This window comes from Centropristis striata, chromosome 23, assembly GCF_030273125.1.
Source record: "Centropristis striata isolate RG_2023a ecotype Rhode Island chromosome 23, C.striata_1.0, whole genome shotgun sequence".
NCBI lineage: Eukaryota > Metazoa > Chordata > Actinopteri > Perciformes > Serranidae > Centropristis > Centropristis striata.
The window spans coordinates 4657264-4678238 of record NC_081539.1 but is presented as its reverse complement, the minus strand read 5'-3'; the positions used below and the strand labels follow the sequence as shown (position 1 = coordinate 4678238).

Here is a 20975-nt window from a genome sequence, read left to right as displayed (position 1 = left end):
ACAGGGCTCCATGCTGCTGAAGTTTTTACGTCATGAAGAAGTCAAAGTGCTGCGGCGCTCTCATGGGCTCCCGAGGGTTAATAGTAACAGAACATTTCCTGTTCCACAGTGCAGGAACCGTACGTTGCTCTGCAGCTTGCTGGCGTGCAGAACGTGTTCCAGCTGCAGCAGGTTGGGCAGGTCTGCAGAACCTTCTGGCTTCTGGTTCTGGTTGGTCTTATACTTCACCTGCAGGACAGAACCAGAGGCCATGTGGGCGTGTTAGTCTTTTGTGCAGCAGAACAGCTTCACAGTGGCACTGAGAACACAATCTGGTCACTGCAAACACTCTATTTTTGTAAAACTTTAAATAAGTCATGAGTAGAATAAAGTGATTTTGATGCTATTTTAAGCTAAGATTTCTCCTGACAGGAGTGTTAGTCACAAAAACTCACCCGACTTCAGAAATCTGTGAATCCAATGTTAACTTAACTCTATGGAGTTTTGGGCTATTTTGTCCATTTTTGAATCCTTTTCATCCTGCCTGTATACAACACTTAAAAATGTTTAAATGCCATGTTGGTATTTCTTTTTGTCTCTTTTGTCTTTTTATTCTTTTTGTGTCTTTTTTTGGTCATTTTGTATCTTTTTTTAGTAACTTTTGTGTCTTTTTGTGTCTTTTTTAAGTCATTGTGTGTCTTTTTGGGGGCATTTTGTGTCTTTTTTAGACCTTTAGTCCATCATAAAATGTGATTTTGAATCTTTTTTTTACTTTCAAAACACTATCATGCTCAATAAAGAATTTTAATGTTCCAAATGTGAACAAAGGTGTCAAATCTAACATATAAGAAGGTTCCATCCAGTTCTATCATTTGATACTAAATCTATTTGAGCTTGTCTCCAGTTTTACTTGGTATATCATCATCAAACTGAAACTGGCCTCATGGAGTTTACAGCCAGAACTTTAGAGGTAAATGTACAGTAGGGCTCCACGCTGCTTTGTTTTCTAGTCTGGATGGAGTCAACAAGTCATGATTGGCGCTTTTGGAGACTCCACAGGGTTAAATGAGTTTCGGGTAAAAAAACAAACTTGTAATTTACATGTTTTCTGAAGAAAACATGTCTTTCAAACCAGCCGACAGGTCGTGGGCACATTTTTTAGCAAGTAAGTTTATATGAAAAATTACATTTTAAGATCATTTTAAGAGATTTTAAGAAGTTATAATTACTGAATGGAACTTAACAAGTTAATAAAACATTAACATCTGTGAAGTAGATCACTGTCTTCTTTCATATTTTTCTACGTTTGTTGTACTAAAAATTATTTTTAGTACAACAAATGTCGAAAAATACAAAAACTATTGGTAACGCTTTATATTAAGGTCCTTGTAATAACCATTAATTAACAAGTAATAAGGCCCTTGTAAGTCCTTACAAGATGCTTATTAACATTACTGTGTGTTTATAAGCCTATATAAGTGTTAATAATGGCATTATAATACAGCTAATAGCAGGCTATAAGAGATTTATAATAAGAACATTAATAAAAGCCTCATGAGTATCTAACAATTCTTCATAATAGCATTACAAACACCCCTAACTCACCCATTATGTCTTTGCCATGCCTTTATTAATCTTTTGTTTGCTTATTGATATTAAAATATACTTTATTGCTCATAAATTATAAGTTAACTATGCTTTTTGCAGCTAAAGGGATCTAAAGCGAGAACAATGGCTTATTACTTGTTAATTAATGGTTATTACAAGGACCTTAATATAAAGTGTTACCAAACTATTTAATAGTTCTTATATTTTTCTACGTTCATCTTATTTAATTTGCTTTGTTATTTACTTGGTATGTTAATAAAACATTGAAATAATCTCTAGTCTCTTTAGTTTTCAGTACGGATGCTTTAAAACTGGCAAATATAAAAAATCTTGATACTAATCGGGATCGGATGATATTAAAAATATATATCGCCCAGCCCTACAGGATCCCAAAAAAAGTCTTATTTTGACAGGAAACTTGAGCAGGTCATGTTGTGTGTGTGTGTGTGTGTGTGTGTGTGTGTGTGTGTGTGTGTGTGTGTGTGTGTTTGACTGACAGCCCTGACATCTCTCTGCACCCGGCTCACTCCTCCATCTCAGCTAAAATTAGGACTCTGTGGCTCCAGTAAACCCGTCCTGCAGGCTTCCACACATCACAAACACTTTTTGGCTTTTCTCTCTGAATTTGGTGCCAAAAATCCGTTACAGACGGAGAAAAGAAAAAAAAACAAACGTGCATTCAGAAAGCTGAGCAGCAGCTCTGAGTGAACGTGCAGCGTTCAACACAACAAGCTGTTATGTAACGTTGTGAAGTGGAAGAGCTCTTTTCTGAGGCTGTGTGGGCAACAAGCCGTGTGTGTGTGTGTGTGTGTGTGTGTGTGTGTGTGTGATCTTTACGTGCAATTTTCCTGCAAGTCAGTTGCTGTTCATGTGTGTAAACGTGTGTGTGTGTGTGTGTGTGTGTGTGCAGCCTCGTCCACTCCTCTCATCCTCCATGTGCCTGACAAAGGGGTTGCTATGGTTACGCCCACACAACAGACTGGATTTTAGAGTGAGACACACACACACACACACACACACACACACACACGGTTCGTTCCTCTTGTTTATCGAGATGGTTGAAATGAAAAAAAAAATGTCTTCAGGAGGAAACGAAGAACCATAATAACAAATATTTAATGTGGAAGTTAAACTGTGCTTGATTACATATAAATCTGAATATCAGATTTGGTTTAAATAACAAAGAGTTGTTGCTTCACTGCATAAAATAGCTCCATTGCTTCTAATTAAAGTTGGGCTGATTCCCTGTTTTGCCGGCCTGGTGTTTAGGTTTAACTCTTTGGAGTTTTGGGCTTTTTTGTCCCTTTGTCATATTGTATGTGTGTTTATGTATATGTTTGGACGGGTTGATGCTCATTTCATTGTCTTAGTACTTGTTACTCTGTTCAATGACAATATAGTTGAATCTCATCTCATATATTATATTTTATTATCATCATTATTACATTATATACTTATTTTTTCACTTTGACTCACTTGATTAACATTTTCAACACAAAAAGACTTATAAAATCGGAAATCGTAATTTTGCAAATTATGTTTTTTTTACTTTAAATAACCTAATCATGCTCAATGAAGAATTTTAAATGGAAAAGCAGAAACACATGCATAAGACTACATTTGAATATTCTAGTTTCTGAAAGGTGCATAACTTGAACAAACCTTCTGGGAGCTACAGAAGTCATAATAATAATAATAATAGTACTAATTAGATCTCACTGGATCAACATTTTCAACACAAAAAAACATAAAATCTGATTTTGAAAATTACATTTTTTTTTAACTTTTGAAAACATGATCGTGCTCAATGAAGAATATTGAACAGTGACGCAGATAAACTTGACAGATACAAAATAAAATAAATTATTTTAAAATTATTTATTCTTAATTCCACCCACGTGAAAGTACAAATTTAGGAAATATTTACATTTTTTATGCTTTTATTCTCACCACAGTGGTTGATTTCCTCAGATTTATAGTGGCTTTCATTATTTTATTCTTGAATTAAAGTTGTATTTTGCTGCACTGATACATTTATTTTCTTTGTCTATTTGTATATGTGCATTTATTTTTTTGGTGGGTTGGTTTTGGCATATGTTGAAATTTTTGTAGTATTTTTATTGTTGCCATTGAAGTCCAAATAAAGCAAATACTCACACTTGTATCCTTTTTCTGGCTTAATTTCAATATTCTAGTTTCGGAAAAGGTGCGTAACTTGAACAGGCTTCATTTGAAAGTTTTAGCTTCTTAAAAAGGTGCAAAGTGTTCAACATCTCACTGAAACAGAAACTAGATCAGTTCAAACTCGGCTCAAAAAAGGATTTTGTCCTCGTCTATAAGGAGTCATATTTAAAGAACAATAACTTCAACATGCTTTATGGCAGAACTCTGAAAATCTCCACAAACCTTCTTCATACGATCAACAAAAGCTGTAGAAAATTACAGACTTCTAGTTCAAACCTTCTGGGAGTTACAGAGGTACTAATTAGAACTCACTGGATCAACATTTTCAACCCAAAAAAACAGAAAATCAGATTTTGAAAATGACGTGTTATTTTTTGCGATTGAAAACATTATGCTCAATGAAGAATATTACATGGTGAAGCAGAAAAACTTCATATGCATGATAATTTGAATTTTTTAGTCTCTGAAATCTCACTGAAACACAAACTACATCAGTTCAAACACGACTCAGAACGGTCTTCTTTGTCCTCGTCATGTTTGAAGAGAAAACTCTGGACAAACTGAAGCGTCTCCAGATTGTATAGATAGATAGATTGATAGATTATAGATTATTATCCACTGTGATGATAAATAAATATGTTTAGGTTGATTTCTGATGTGACTCTCTCACCTGACTGGCCAGAGCAGCTGCAGCTTGTGTGTGTTTGAAGGAGAGACAGTCCAGCGGGTTGTAACGAGGACGCTGGCCCTTTAAATGTCTGTCGAAGCTCTCCTTGTACTTCACCTGCAGGAGGGACGGACACAGGGTGAGGCCCAGGTGCATGCTGGGTAGACTCTGTGTGTGTGTGTGTGTGTGTGTGTGTACGTGTGTGTCCTTAAGTGTGTGTGTCTGTAATGGTAAAAAAAAAAAAAAAAAATCTAGAAAAATCTATAATATATATAACAAAAAGTTTTAATTAATTAACATAAAAAAGAAATATATATATATATATATTTTAAAAATAAAAGTTAAAGTTTGAAGTAATTTTCAGGAAAGTGTGACTTTGTGAAAAATCACACTATTAAAAAAATAATAACAATAATTAGGAAAACATGTGTGTGTGTGTCTGTAATGGTAAAAAAAAATCAATTAAAATCTATAATGTATAAAAAAAGTTTAAAATAATAAAAATAACAAATGTATTAATAGTAAAAACATAAAAGGTAACGTTTAAGGTAAAATTCAGTAAAGTGTGACTCTATAAATAAAAAAAATAAAATCACCATATTAAAAAAATATAACAATAATTTGGAAAAATGTGTGTGTGTAATGGTAAAAAAAAAAAAAATCTTTAATGTATAAAAAAGTAAAAAACAAACAAACAAATGTGTTAATATTAAAAAATAAAAGGCAACGCTTAAAGTAACTTTCAGTAAAGTGTGATTTAAAAAGTAAAAAAAAAAAATCATAATATTAAAAAAATAACAACAATAATTAGGAAAGAATGTGTGTGTTACCTGGCTGGCCAGTTTTGAAACCTCCTTGGCGTGCTGGATGTCGGTTCGGTCCAAAAGAGATCCGTCGCTGTAAACTGGCGGCTTGTTGTTGCTCTTATAGGCTACCTGTGGACACACACACACACACACACACACACACACACACACACACACACACACACCACAGACAAAAAGGATGAAAATTGGTTTTGTTGTTTGTTGTTGGTTCAATTTTTGTTAATTCCCTTAATGATTCCAGATCAATTTTCTAAATGGAGTTTATTTCTTAATTCAATTTAATTATTATTTTCAACTAGCATCCCTAACAAACAAACACATTTTAATTATTGTTATTGGTTTTTTTAAATTTTGTGATTAATTTATTCATTGTGTATATATACACACATTAAAGATTTTTATTGATTTTTTACCATTACAGACACATTTTTCCTAATTATTGATATTATTTTTTAAATTTGTGATTTTATTATTTTATTTATAAAGTCACACTTATGACTGAAAATGACTTCACACTTTCGCTTTTATTTTTATTATTAATACATTTTATTTTTTTATACATTATAGATTTTAATTGATATTTTACCATTACAGAAACACAAATATTTTTTCTAATTATTGTTATTATTTTTTTAATATTGCGATTTTATTTATTTATTTATAAAGTCACATTTCACTGAAAATGATTTCAAACTTTAACATGACATTTTTTCATATTAATACATTTGTTATTTAATTTATTTTAAAACGTTTTCATACATTATAGATTTTAATTTATTTTTTACCATTACAAACACACACACATTTTTTCCTAATTAGGGACCGAGCACTAACGGTGCGAGGACCCTATTGAAATTGGTCCGTTTTTTATTATTATTATTATTATTATTATTATTCCCAAAAGTAAATCGCCTTTTTGGGGGCTTTATCATATTCAAAAACGCGCCATATTTGGAATATATATAAATCTCTGGTGAAATTTACGTATTCTTGTGGTCGCGGGAATGGGCGTGGCAAAATGACTCAACAGCGCCCCCTTGAAAGTCAAGAAAATTCAGCCCCTCGCACAGGAATGTCGTAGAGATACGAAATTTTCTACGTCCATGTATCATGGCAAGACGCACCAAAAAGTCTCAAGAACCCATACCCTAAAACGTACAGGAAGTCGGCCATCTTGGATCGAAAATGGCGTTTCCTGCTGTTTTGGGCCATTTCCACGTCGCATACTTTAACGAACTCCTCCTACAGATTTCATCCAATTCTCTTCAAACTTGGACAGTAGCCTCACAAGGCCTTTGGGATCAAAAGTTGTATAAAGCTTTACCGACGGTCACACTATGTGGGCGTGGCATGGCGGCAAAATATGGCGTCTCGCCATAAAACACGAGATCATTATAACTTTCCCATACTTTCTCCAATCTGGTCCAAACATCTCATGCTTCATCAGAGTCCAGCCCTTAACACTTCTAGATAACAATATTTCAGAAAGCCCCGCCCCTTATGCTTTATCCACGCCCCCTTTCATTACATGACCACGTTGCATACTTTACATAACTCCTCCAACAGATTTCATCCCATTGACTTCAAACTTGGTCAATACCATCACAAGGCCTTTGGGATCAAAAGTTGTATTAATCTTTACCGCCTGTCACACTATGTGGGCGTGGCATGGCGGCAAAATATGGCGTCTCGCCATAACACACGAGATTGTATAACTTGACCATACATTGTCCAATCTGTCCCAAATTTAACACACGTGATGCGGGGCCAGCCCTGAACACACCCACGTGTCAATATTGACACACAGTCATAGCGCCCCCTGCTGGCAACAGCAAGTAACTTGTTTTATACTTAGCCCTTGCAGTAGGTTTCACATAGAGACACGAAATTTGGTACACACATGAATCATGTGGAAACGCACCAAAAAGCCCCTTGGACCCATACCTCAAACCCAACAGGAAGTCCGCCATCTTGGTTTGAATATCGCACTTGTCAACGTTTTTGGCCATTTCCAGGTCGCATACTTTAACGAACTCCTCCTACAGATTTCACCCGATTTACTTCAAACTTGGTCAGTACCATCACAAGGCCTTTGGGATCAAAAGTTGTATAAATCTTTACCGACGGTCACACTATGTGGGCGTGGCATGGCGGCAAAATATGGCGTCTCGCCATCTAACACGAGACTGTATAACTTGACCATACATTGTCCAATTTGTCCCAAATTTCACACGCGTGATTAGGGTCCAGCCCAGAACACACCCACGTGTCAATATTGACACACAGTCATAGCGCCCCCTGCTGGCAACAGCAAATAACTTGTTTAACACCTACCACGAGCACAGTGGTAGGAGACACGCAATTTGGTACGCATAGGGACTGAATCAACAGCGCCGCGTCCGAATTGCCCTCCCCTGACGGCGCCTCCCCCGACGGCTCCACTCTGCGAGGGCCCGTTCAGTACTGCGCGCAGTCCTAGTTATTGTTATTATTTTTTTAATTGTTTGATTTTTTTAATTATTTCAAAGAATTTTTATAACGTCACACTTTACTGAAAATTACTTTAAATGTTAACTTTTATTTTTTAAATATTAATACATTTGTAATTAATTAAAACTTTTGTATATACATTATATATATTTATTGATTTTTACCGTTATAGACACACACACTTAAGGACACACACACTCACACACTCACAAATGGATACACACACTTGCTGCTATCTTGAAAAATTAAAGAGAGAATATACTTGTTCTTGTGTAAGATGTTTCACATACACACACACACACACACACACACACACACACACACCTTGCAGGACACTCTTACATAACGACAGTTCAGTGTTAACAGCAGAACGTTTTCTATAATTAATCACTGGTTCCACTCAGAAAACAGCTGGTGAATGGGACGGTTGTCATGGAAATGAATGTTGGATGACACACACGCACACACACACACACACTCACGTCGCTGGCCAGTTTAGCAGCGTTGGTGGCGCTGACGATGTCGGGTCTGTCTGCCACTGAGTTGTAGTGATGAAGCTCCTCTTTGCCTTTTCTGTAGCCGACCTGAGACAAACACACAATAAAACATGTGTTTTCTTTAAGAGGTCGCCAAAAATACAACAGTCATCGTAGAAAGAAGCTGTAAAAACAGGCATTATCGCAGAAAAGTGAACTTTCCAACGGTCCTTGAAGGGATCATCGGTTACAAAAGTTTCCGTTACAAAAAGTGACCAAAAATTGTGTTAAATGTTGATATTAGTGTCAGAATCTCTTTATTCTCCACGTGTCATTAAAAATAAAGTGTTTGCACTAACCAGATCCTGTTAAAAACATTAAATTATTCACTGAGAATCTGTTTACACAGAGCAGAGAGGAGAGGACAGGAGAGGCTGTTTACACAGAGCAGAGAGGAGAGGACAGGAGAGGATGTTTACACAGAGCAGAGAGGAGAGGACAGGAGAGGCTGTTTACACAGAGCAGAGAGGAGAGGACAGGAGAGGCTGTTTACACAGAGCTGAGAGGAGAGGACAGGAGAGGCTGTTTACACAGATCAGTGAGGAGAGGACAGGAGAGGCTGTTTACACAGAGCTGAGAGGAGAGGACAGGAGAGGCTGTTTACACAGAGCTGAGAGGAGAGGACAGGAGAGGATGTTTACACAGAGCTGAGAGGAGAGGACAGGAGAGGATGTTTACACAGAGCTGAGAGGAGAGGACAGGAGAGGCTGTTTACACAGAGCAGAGAGGAGAGGACAGGAGAGGCTGTTTACACAGAGCAGAGAGGAGAGGACAGGAGAGGCTGTTTACACAGAGCAGAGAGGAGAGGACAGGAGAGGCTGTTTACACAGAGCTGAGAGGAGAGGACAGGAGAGGAGAGGCTGTTTACATAGAGAAGAGGGGAGACGACAGGAGAGGCTGTTTACACAGAGCAGAGAGGAGAGGACAGGAGAGGATGTTTACACAGAGCTGAGAGGAGAGGACAGGAGAGGATGTTTACACAGAGCTGAGAGGAGAGGACAGGAGAGGCTGTTTACACAGAGCAGAGAGGAGAGGACAGGAGAGGATGTTTACACAGAGCGGAGAGGACAGGAGAGGATGTTTACACAGAGCTGAGAGGAGAGGACAGGAGAGGATGTTTACACAGAGCAGAGAGGAGAGGACAGGAGAGGCTGTTTACACAGAGCTGAGAGGAGAGGACAGGAGAGGATGTTTACACAGAGCGGAGAGGACAGGAGAGGCTGTTTACACAGAGCAGAGAGGAGAGGACAGGAGAGGCTGTTTACACAGAGCAGAGAGGAGAGGACAGGAGAAGCTTTATTTATTTATTTATTTATTTATTATGACCTCTTTCAATCTGGCACCCAACACATATCCCGTTACAAAAAAAACCTAAGACTAACACTAAAACTAATAAAAACTAAACTAAAACCAGCAAACTCACTCTAAAAACTAACTAAAACTAAATGAATTTGAAAACAAAAATTCACAACGGAATTAAAACTAAAACTAACGATAAATCCAGAACCATCATAACCTTGTTCTCCACTCAGAGGGTTAAATCGTTTCAACAACAAGAGTTTCTAAGCGACTCCTCTCTCAGCTCCTTTGCGGCCCACACCAGCACAGAGTTACATAACGGCTTGTTTTTCTGTGACATGCAGTAAATAAACATGTCTGCGTGTGTTTATTTACTTCACTCTGGTTCTTGTTGACCTCCATGGCGTGCTCCACCTCCGGCAGCGTCTTCATGTTGCTGTAGCTCGACTTCCCCTTCTCCCGGTTGAACTTCTCCTTGTAGAACTTCTGCAGGTAGACGGACAGAGAAGAAGAAGAGGAGGAGGAGGAGGAGAACAGATCTGATGACTCACTTCTTCATTTGTCTAAAAATAAGACAAACAGCTTCCAACTGTGAAAATGAGAACTTCACAGCATGACGCAGGAATAAATATGAAAATCAGAGCCTGCAGAACAAACCTGCTGTTTAAATCACCAGCTGCAGTCTAACTACATTTACTCAACTACTGTGATAAAGCATCATTTTACATGTACTTTTATCCTATTTTATGTTACTGAATACATCTGTAATCTATATCTATATATTTTTTTGCACTAGATTTAAAGTTTTACTGTTAGAAAACAGAAAAATATGTTTTGTTTCTGCATTTTTACATAACATTCTACATCTCGGAGGTATAAATTGTACTTTTTTCTCTCATTATTTATGCAAAAAATACTAATAAATACTAATAAATAATACATGATGATGTATTATTATGTGTACTATCAGCAATACACATTAAAAACATGTTTTTTCTGAAATTTACTGTATTATTTTGCAGGTTTTTTTCTTGTTTTTTTCTTCATTAAGTGCAAATGCGATAAAAAAAAAAAAGAATAAACATGAATTACTTTTATAACAAATGTTAATCATATAATAAAAGTTGAAATCTTTAAATTATTATAATTTCATTTATGATTAAATTGTTTAACTTAAGTGAATTCTATGTAAAATAAATCAATAAATCAATAAATAAATAATATACATCTTATTGCTGAATGTAAAATTAAGGAAACTTTTCCAGTAAAACTTTAAATTTGAAGTTAAAAAAATGTATAAAGAAATTATAAAAAAAATAAAGAATAAAAAAAGTAAAAATTTTGGCAGCAAATATTGCCCAAAAAGTTAAAAAAATAATGTAGTTATTCTAAATAAACATATTTTTTTAATACAGATATTTAACCTAAGAAATTGACTGTATTATTTCATCAGGGGTTTCTTGTTTTTTTTGTTCATTATGTTCAAATGCAATAAAAAATAAATAAATAAATAAATAAATTACTTTTACTAACCTAAGAAATTGACTGTATTATTTCATCAGGGGTTTCTTGTTTTTTTTGTTCATTAAGTTCAAATGCAATAAAAAATAAATAAATAAATAAATAAATAAATAAATAAATAAATAAATTACTTTTACTACAAATATTAATCAATTAATAAATCTGTAAATACAAATGAATGGACACATTAAGGAAATGTTTTTACAGTAAAACTTTAAATTTAGATTAAAAGAATGTTAAAAGAAATTGTGGAAAAAAAACTGTAAAAATTGCCAAAAAAAAAGTTAAAAAGAATGTAGTTATTCTAGATAAACATATATTTTTTAATTCAGATATTTAACCAAAATGTAACAGCCTCCAGCGGCCCCCGGGTCATTTGAATTTGAGACCCCTGAGTTCTATGGTGTAAATAATGGTTTTAAAGCTGATTTTTAACCATATTTTTCTCAGTGAAACCTCACAGATAAATCATACTGTTTGGTAACAAAGACGTCACATGATGTTCCTCCTGTCAGTGTGTGTGTGTGTGTGTGTGTGTGTGTGTGTGGTCGAGGTGCTCTACGTTTTACGCTCCAGTTGGCGCCACATTGCTCGGTCAACAGACATGAGAGCAGAAAGGCTCCGCCCCGCGGCCCACTTTCCCCCGAGCTCTGACTGTCAGGCACCAAACAATAAACCTCACCGCTCTGTAAAAAATATTATAAATATTTAAAAATACAATAAAAAGTCTGGCAGCAAAAAAAGTTTCCTAACACTACCCCTCAAATGACAGTAAATAACCGTAAGTTAATTAAGAGATAATTTATTTAAAAATACAGATCTGTTTTATATATATATTTATTTTATTTTTAATTATTATTATTATTTTTTTACTTTTCTAATTATTTAAAAAAAATTACACTAGATTTAAAGTTTTACTGTAAGAAAAAAGAAAATTGGAATAATTTTACATTCAATTTTCTTAGTTTCTGCAATTTTAATTATAAAAATATTGTACTTTTTACTCTCATTATCTATACAAAAAATACTAATAAATAATACATGATGATGTATTATTATGTGCACTACCAACAATACACAGTAAAAAAAATATGTTTCAGAAATGTAATGTATTATTTTACAGGGTTTTTCTTGTTTTTTTTCTTGATTGTGAAAATATCTGTATCTAAAAAAGAAAAGAAATAATAATAAAAATATATAGAATAACTTTTTTTTAATTTAATATGAGGGTAAGTGACCAGACGTTTTACAGGAATTTTTCACGATTTAATAAAAAAAAATTCACTAGATTTAAAGTTTTACTGTAAGAAAAAAAAAATTGCATTTTTTCATAAAAAAAGTTTTTTTCTTCATTAAGTGAAAATATCTGTATCCAAAAAAATAAATGATAAAAAGAATATATATATATATATATATATATATATATCTTACATATATGTAAGAATTAGCTTAATTTTCACATTCAATATATATTTATTTTTTTGCATTTTTACATTAAAAATTTCACTGTAATTTAGAGAAATTGAATAATACTTAAAAATGACTATTCATTTACAGATACAATGGCTAATATTTGTAATAAAATGAATTTACTTTTTTAATGCATTTGCACTTCATGTAGTAAAAACAAGAAAAATACTGTAAAATAATATGATACATTTCTGAAAAATGTATATATAATTTTTCCTCCGGTGTGAGTCATGTGTCAGAAATATGAATATATTCCACTAAATTTTATATTTGTTCTATATTTCTGTGTTGAAGCTTTGATCTTTCTTAACGTTGTGATTTCAGTGAATAAAACAGGACCATCAACTAAATCCATCAGTCCAGATTTGAGCTTCATCCATATTTGATCAGTTTGGGTTTTATGATCTCTTACAATATTTAGACTAGCAGCTCTGCAGTGTGTTCCCTTTTGAGTCTCACATTTAGTTCATTAAAACAGCAGCAGGGACGTGATTAAAAACACTGAAACGTATAAACACACAGCCATCACTTTACCTCCCAACTTCATCTTGAAATGCTCCTGTATAGTTTATTTCATATACTTTAATTTGACTTATTTTCTCTCCTCTCTGGGGATCATTAATGTTTATTTTATCTTCTTCATCATTAAATTCTGACTTCTACTCTCATTCAGGCTGTAGATAGACGTTTTTATGATTATTATTCCTGCACTTATTTCTGTCTTTCCACTGCTTCAACACCTGAGTTTCCTCTCTGGGAATCAATTACAGATTATTATTATTAACTTATAGACAATCTGGAGCTTAAAGCTGCTTCATAACATAACAGAGGTGTCAGTTTTTAACTGCGATGCTGTGAAATAATAATAATAATAAGTGTCTGCCCCAGTTCAGGGGCTGCAACCTGCTGCTGCTGTTTGTCTTGTGTGTGTGTGTGTGTGTGTGTGTGTGTGTGTGTGTGTGTGTGTGTGGGCAGTAGGTCAGTGTCTGTGTCCTCAGGCAGTAGAGCACAACACAGCTGCTCTCTGTGTTCACGCCTCAGCACACAAAATGATACTAACTCCCTCTGTGTGTGTGTGTGTGTGTGTGTGTGTGTGTGTGTGAGAGAGCACCTTGGGATGTCACTGTTTAACTACATCCCATTTGCTCTGTAGTAAGAGATCGTGGTCTGTCTATATGTATATATATATATATATATATATATATATATATATATATATATATATATATATATATTAGCCGGGACTTTAACACGTTAATTAAGATTAATAATTACACAAAAATTAATGCGTTAAAAAAATTGACGCATTTTAATCTCACTTATTTTTGCAGCGCGGAACGTTTCTCCCTGGATGAGTTTCAGGAGGACCGATTATACTGGAGCACCAGCTAACGTTCATGAGTTGAGACAACAACAAACCACAGTGAACATGAAGGAAGAAGCTGATGAGACCTTTGGTTGGCCCCGTGGATGATGGGACATTTAGTTACTAAAAACCAACGGATGGAAGCGTCCATAAGAGCATGGTTGTGTTGCTATGCAACAAGGAATTCACATATCACCATAGCAGCACATCCAGCCTCAAGTATCACCTCAATGCTAAACATATAGCAGCTAGCGGCTAGTGTGCTAGCTAGCGTGGATTGTGTTTTACTTCAAAAACCAAAGTATTCTAGTTTACAGAAGGTCTACCTACCTATAGGCTACCTGGATTTATGAAATGTACTATATTTATAAATATGCTATTGCTGCACTTCATGGCAAAAATGTCACTGGTCTGTTGGACTTGAACAAAAATAAACAATATTTTTGTTGCTTAAGCTTATGTATTCAGTCATTATTCAATGGTATACTAAAAATCCATGTGATTAAGATTACTTGTCACTGTTCTCAGGTCAAATATTTATATGCGATTAAAATGCGATTAATTTCGATTAATTAATTACAAAGCCTCTAATTAATTAGATTTTTTTTTTCTCAAGTCCCGGCCCTAATATATATATATATATATATATATATATATATATATATAGAATACAGTCATGGAAAATATTATTAGACCACCTCATTTTCTCTAATATCTTGTTCATTTTAATGCCTCGTACAACTAAAGGTCCATTTGTTAAAACAAATATAATAACAACAAAAATAGCTGATAAGAGTTTAATGTAAGAGCTGATATCTAGACATCTAACATGGTGTTCTTCATAATGATTTTGGTTATTATCAATAAAACCATGTTAAATGTCTAGATTTCAGCTCTTAAATTAAACTCTTATCAGCTATTTTTGTTGTTATTTTTGTTGCATAAATCTCTAAAACAACTCCCGCCTTGCTCAAAATGACCAAACATTCAAATATTTTGAGGATTTTAACCCTTTAAATGCTAGTTTGATTACATTATGTCACTGTTTTTCTAAGAAAAAACACACAAAAATGTAGTTATTTTCCACACAATAAGTATTTTTTGCCGAGGCATTTGTTTTTATCACAGCCTTGGACATGTCAAAGATTAGGCACAAAATAAAAAGTGTTTTTTGTGTAGTGTCAGATTTAAATGTAAAAAATCCTTTATGGCAACTTGTTGGCAGACATGTCCACTTCCCAAAAACGCTATAGAAATATTACTGATATTTTTAGAAATAATTTAATATTTGATAGTTTTTTAATCAGGACTGAGACCAAACAAGTTGAAAAAATATATATCATTACATTTTGTGTTTTTTCAGTGACATTATCCAATCAAACTGGCATTTAAAGGGTTAAAATGCCAAAAATGTTTAAACTTTTGGTAGTTTTGAGTAGGTTGGAAGATATTTAAGAAGTTTATGCAGAAAAAAAGTCGCAAAAAATATCAATCTGTAAAGTTTTTATCACATTTTTTTGGAGAATTTTTGGAGAAGTGGAAAATTTTCAGCCGGAAGGGTCTTAAAGGGGAGTAAATTAAAGTGGGCCAGAGGGTTAATGTAAATAACAGAGTTTTTCCAGAATGTGAAGCTGTTAAACCGTCTGTAAACAGTTATTTTCCGTCAGACTCACGTCGCTCTGCGTCTTGATCAGCTCTTTGGCGAAGACGGTCTCGATGGTTTGGGGCATCTGGGCGTACAGACTGCAGCCGGCCTCCTTCTTCCCCTCCTCCCTGTACGCTTTCTAACAGCACACACAGGAGACATGTGATGTTGTGTTGATGCACTGATACACTGGATGTTACTGAGCAGACAGCGTGGTCGGTTTAGGGTTGTGAACGATAAACTGTTGCGACCAGATATTCGGTTTAACAAGTGAGAGGTACGGCTGTGTCAGTAGCAGCCTCCTCAATCGTTACAATCAGCCATGAAGTCCTGGATTAATCAGAGTTGTAGAGTCATCGATCGGTTGTAGAGTCATGAAACGGTTCTAGAGTCATGGATCGGTTCTAGAGTCTTGAATCAGTTGTAGAGTCGTGGATCGGTTGTAGAGTCGTGGATCGGTTGTAGAGTTGTGGATTGGCTGTAGAGTCGTGGATCAGTTGTAGAGTCATGGATCGGTTGTAGAGTCATGGATCGGTTGTAGAGTCGTGGATCGGTTGTAGAGTCATGGATCGGTTGTAGAGTCGTGGATCGGTTGTAGAGTCGTGGATTGGCTGTAGAGTCGTGGATTGGCTGTAGAGTCGTGGATCAGTTGTAGAGTCATGGATCGGTTGGAGAGTCTTGAATCGGTTGTAGAGTCATGGATCGGTTGTAGAGTCATGGATCGGTTGGAGAGTCATGAATCGGTTGTAGAGTCATGAATCAGTTGTAGAGTCGTGGATCGGCTGTAGAGTCATGGATCGGTTGTAGAATCATTGATCGGTTGGAGAGTCATGAATCGGTTGTAGAGTCATGAATCAGTTGTAGAGTCATGGATCGGTTGTAGAGTCATGGATCGGTTGTAGAGTCATGGATCGGTTGGAGAGTCATGAATCGGTTGTAGAGTCATGAATCAGTTGTAGAGTCGTGGATCGGCTGTAGAGTCATGGATCGGTTGTAGAGTCGTGGATCGGCTGTAGAGTCATGGATCGGTTGTAGAGTCACCGGTTGTAGAGTCACTGAGAGGTTGTAGAGTCATGGATCAGTTGTAGAGTCATGGATCGGTTGTAGAGTCTTGGATCGGTTGTAGAGTCGTGGATCGGTTGTAGAGTCATGGATCGGTTGTAGAGTCACCGGTTGTAGAGTCACTGAGAGGTTGTAGAGTCATGGATCGGTTGTAGAGTCATGGATCGGTTGTAGAGTCGTGGATCGGCTGTAGAGTCATGGATCGGTTGTAGAGTCACCGGTTGTAGAGTCACTGAGAGGTTGTAGAGTCATGGATCAGTTGTAGAGTCATGGATCGGTTGTAGAGTCTTGGATCGGTTGTAGAGTCGTGGATCGGTTATAGAGTCATGGATCGGTTGTAGAGTCACCGGTTGTAGAGTCACTGAGAGGTTGTAGAGTCATGGATCGGTTGTAGAGTCATGGATCGGTTGTAGACTCATGGATCGGTTGTAGAGTCGTGGATCGGTTGTAGAGTCGTGGATCGGTTGTAGAGTCGTGGATCGGTTGTAGAGTCGTGGATCGGTTGTAGAGTCATGGATCGGTTGTAGAGTCATGGATCGGTTCTAGAGTCATGGATCGGTTGTAGAGTCATGGATCGGTTCTAGAGTCATGGATCGGTTCTAGAGTCGTGGATCGGTTGTAGAGTCGTGGATCGGTTGTAGAGTCGTGGATCGGTTGTAGAGTCGTGGATCTTTTTGTTGTTCAGACCAACAATAAAACAGATTTTAACTCCATGGCGAATCAGAAGATAAATAAAACATAACATTTTTCAGTGACACACTATAAAATATCTACAACAAATATTAACTGTAGAATCAAATAAAATCTAATCTTTCTCACACTGTATATATTCTATTCAAATCGGTTTGTAATAAAAGTATATCGTTTTTGAATCTTAACGTAACTTGTGTATCTAGATGTGAATCTAATCGTTTATCACAGAGAGATGTGAAACCCCAGTCCGGTACCTCGCTGTGCAGCTGACTCTGCTCCTTGGCGTGTTGAGTTTCTTTGGTCTCCGGCAGCAGAGAATACAGACTGTTTACCAGCTCCTTCTTCCCCGCCTCCTTGTATTTACTCTGGGAACAGGAGAAAACAACAAAAACAACAACAATAGCAGTATTAGATCAACAACTGCACAACTGGAAAAAAACATTTCTGTGCTGATGGGTCATAATCTATATTCTGCTGCAAGTACACTGTCACTTTTTACAGAAAGCTACAAAAAAAGTTTGGACGCAATAAAAAAAAGAAAAGAATCCTTCTCGACTACATTTACCTGAATACAGAACAAAAAAAATAAATAGATTTGATGTTCAAACTTTAGATTTTTTCTAAATATATACACCCGTTTTGGTGGGAAACTCAAAATGGGTGTATTTATTTATTTACTTACATTAAATATATATATTTTTTGTTCTAATACAAAAGACGACTGCAAATAAAATAAAAACTAATTAAAATAAAACAAATGAAAATATTTTTTCTAAATATATACACCCATTTTGAATTTGGTGCATTCTTCTTTTTATCTTTCAACCAGAGTTTCTGCAGAAATTTTTATTGTTATTCTTGTTTAATTTGTTCTTATTTTATTTCTATTTGTTTTCATTATTATAAATATTGTTGTATGTTTTCAACATGTTCAAATAAAGAGATACATTTTAATTTATTTATTTTATTACTTTAAAATTAATTGAACAAACAAGATTTTTATTCAGTTTGTTTGTAAATGGGATCGTTAAAACCTATTAAAAATAATTTTAATAGAATATAAACTTGTTTGCTGATGACATGAAACTGTACACTACAAATATATAATACTATTATAACTATAAACATTAAATTATATAATATATATTATTAAACAAACAAAGAAGTATTATTATTACTAACCACTTAAAATGCCTTTTACCCTGCACTATTATTATTTAGTTTATTTTTATTTGTTTTAATTTTAATTCGTTTTTATTTTATTTTTATTAATCTTAAGTATGTTTGTTTATTGATATAGCTGGAGTTGATTAATATACTTTTATCTTGATAATAACAATAATATTATTATTAATAATAATAATAATAATAATAATAAAGTATAATATTAAAGTGTAAAAAAACTTTACGTTTACATTCAAACTTAAGACCGTTAAGGCCTCATATCTGTTAAATTAAATCTTAAAAATGTCAAGAATTATATGTCCTGCTGGAAAATTGTGAAATAACAGTGAATAGAAACAATGTTAAATATTATTTACAGATGAAAAGATGATATTTCAGAGCTGCCTGACTAACACAGTGAGTACTGAGAACATAAAGAGAAACACAGTGTTTGAATTCAGACCACACGCTGAGAGTTCCACATGAAACTCTGAATCTCTGCATTGATTATTCATCTGTAATGTTTCAGACACACACAAACATACACATACACTATAATATTCAGATTCCACACAGACAGACTGAGTGTGTCTCACCTCGCTGTGTGTCTCAGCCATCTCCTTCACAAACTGAGTCTCCAGAGTTTCAGGCAGCAGAGAGAACAGAGTGTTGGCCAGATCCTCCTTGTCCTTCTTGTACTTTGTCTAAGAGAGCAGAATAAAACACACACAGAACAGATAAGAAGGATTATTTTCATTGTCCTAGAAATGTGAATGTGTGTTGGACACACACAAATACACACAAACACACACACAGACACAGACACAGACACACTGCCTCACCTCACTCTGGAGTTCAGAGATCTGCTTCACAAACTCCATCTCTTTGGTCTCCGGCATCTGGTGGAAAACACTGCTACTGATCTCCTGACGGCCTTTCTGCTTGTATTTATTCTACACACAGACACAGACACAGATACACAGATACACACATACACACACACACACACAGGCAGACAGGGATACACACAGACACAGATACGCACGCACACACAGACACACACACACACACACACACAGACACAAAGACACAGACAGACACACAGACAGACAGAGATACACACACACATAGACACAGACACAGACACACATACACACACAGACACAAAGACACAGACAGACAAACACACACACACACACTCAGACACAGACAGACACATAAACACACAGACAGACAGACAGACAGACACACACACACAGACACACAGACAGACACATACACAGACACACAGACACAGATAGACACACACACACACACACACACACATAGACACAGACACACAGATACACACAGACACACACACACAGACACACACAATAACATGGGGCGATGAGTCAATAAGTAATCATGTTTGTTTTCTTTCAGTCAAAATGAAATAATAAATCAGAGCCGAGTCTCTCTCCAGCGACATGTTGTTAGAACTCATTTAAACCTTTTTTATTCGACATCGTTCACCAGAAGAGATAAACTGGAGCTGCGACAGCTTGTAAACATGTGCCCACCTCGCTCTGCAGCTCCATGGCAGCTTTAGCAAACTTCATCGGCTCCGTCTCGGCCAGCGCAGAGTAAAGGTTGGTGCTCAGATCTTTCTTCCCTCCTTCCTTGTACTTTAGCTGCAGGGGACAGAAGAGAGCGGGGAACCATATAAAGTCGACTAAAAACAAGTTAACCTGAAGACTCAGGTTACAGCAGTGCATTCACACAGGAAACTGCCCCAAAAATACACATTAAAAACAAAACAAACAGAACTTCAGGCTAATAATTATGTCAATAACCCCAAAAAACATTACTTTGAAACAGCAAACAAACTAAACACTAAATGCAATTATTATTTTATTATTATTATTATTATTATTATTATTATTATTATTGTTGTTGTTGTTATGATTATTACTTTTTTATTATTTTTATTATATTTAAATGCACAAACATGAATATAAACTGCATTTATCAGTGTAAAACACAATTGTGTATTTTAAAAAATGTTCTGCAGTAATTGTACTTCTTGTAAATATGTGAAATCATTAAAAAAACACTTCAGTCAATATTAGATAAATATATACGTAAACAAATCAAAAAATAAATATCCTATGAATAAAAAAGGCAAATAAATACACAAAATATTTATTTTCAGCTATTTTCAATAATATTATTTTATTCAATACTATTACATTAATGTTGAATTATAGAATACAAGTGTAATAAACATTTTTGATTAAAAATAAAAAAATATGATTATTTGACATAATTATTTTTTATTTCAAAGGCATATTTATTCATTTAATTGGCATGCCTATATATTTATATATATTCCATAGGTATGACCCCAGATATTTGGGTAGAAATATTATTATATATTTAATACATTTATATTAATGTTGAATTATAGAATACAAGTGTAATA

The 20975-nt window shown here is 35.0% G+C and overlaps 1 protein-coding gene across 2 annotated transcripts in view; it reads right to left on the bottom strand.

Annotated features, from left to right (window-relative positions):
- The window catches only part of LOC131962081 (uncharacterized), a 185549-nt gene that overhangs the window by 11467 nt on the left and 153107 nt on the right, over window positions 1-20975 (bottom strand). For both annotated transcript variants that reach the window (XM_059327039.1, XM_059327038.1), the window contains 10 exons: window positions 20074-20184; window positions 19354-19464; window positions 19108-19215; window positions 17602-17712; window positions 15621-15731; window positions 9966-10076; window positions 8238-8339; window positions 5269-5373; window positions 4442-4555; window positions 124-228 (listed from right to left, as the gene is read on the bottom strand). In XM_059327039.1, coding sequence (XP_059183022.1) covers window positions 124-228; window positions 4442-4555; window positions 5269-5373; window positions 8238-8339; window positions 9966-10076; window positions 15621-15731; window positions 17602-17712; window positions 19108-19215; window positions 19354-19464; window positions 20074-20184 — 1089 coding nt within the window. The remainder of the gene's footprint in view (window positions 1-123; window positions 229-4441; window positions 4556-5268; window positions 5374-8237; window positions 8340-9965; window positions 10077-15620; window positions 15732-17601; window positions 17713-19107; window positions 19216-19353; window positions 19465-20073; window positions 20185-20975) is intronic.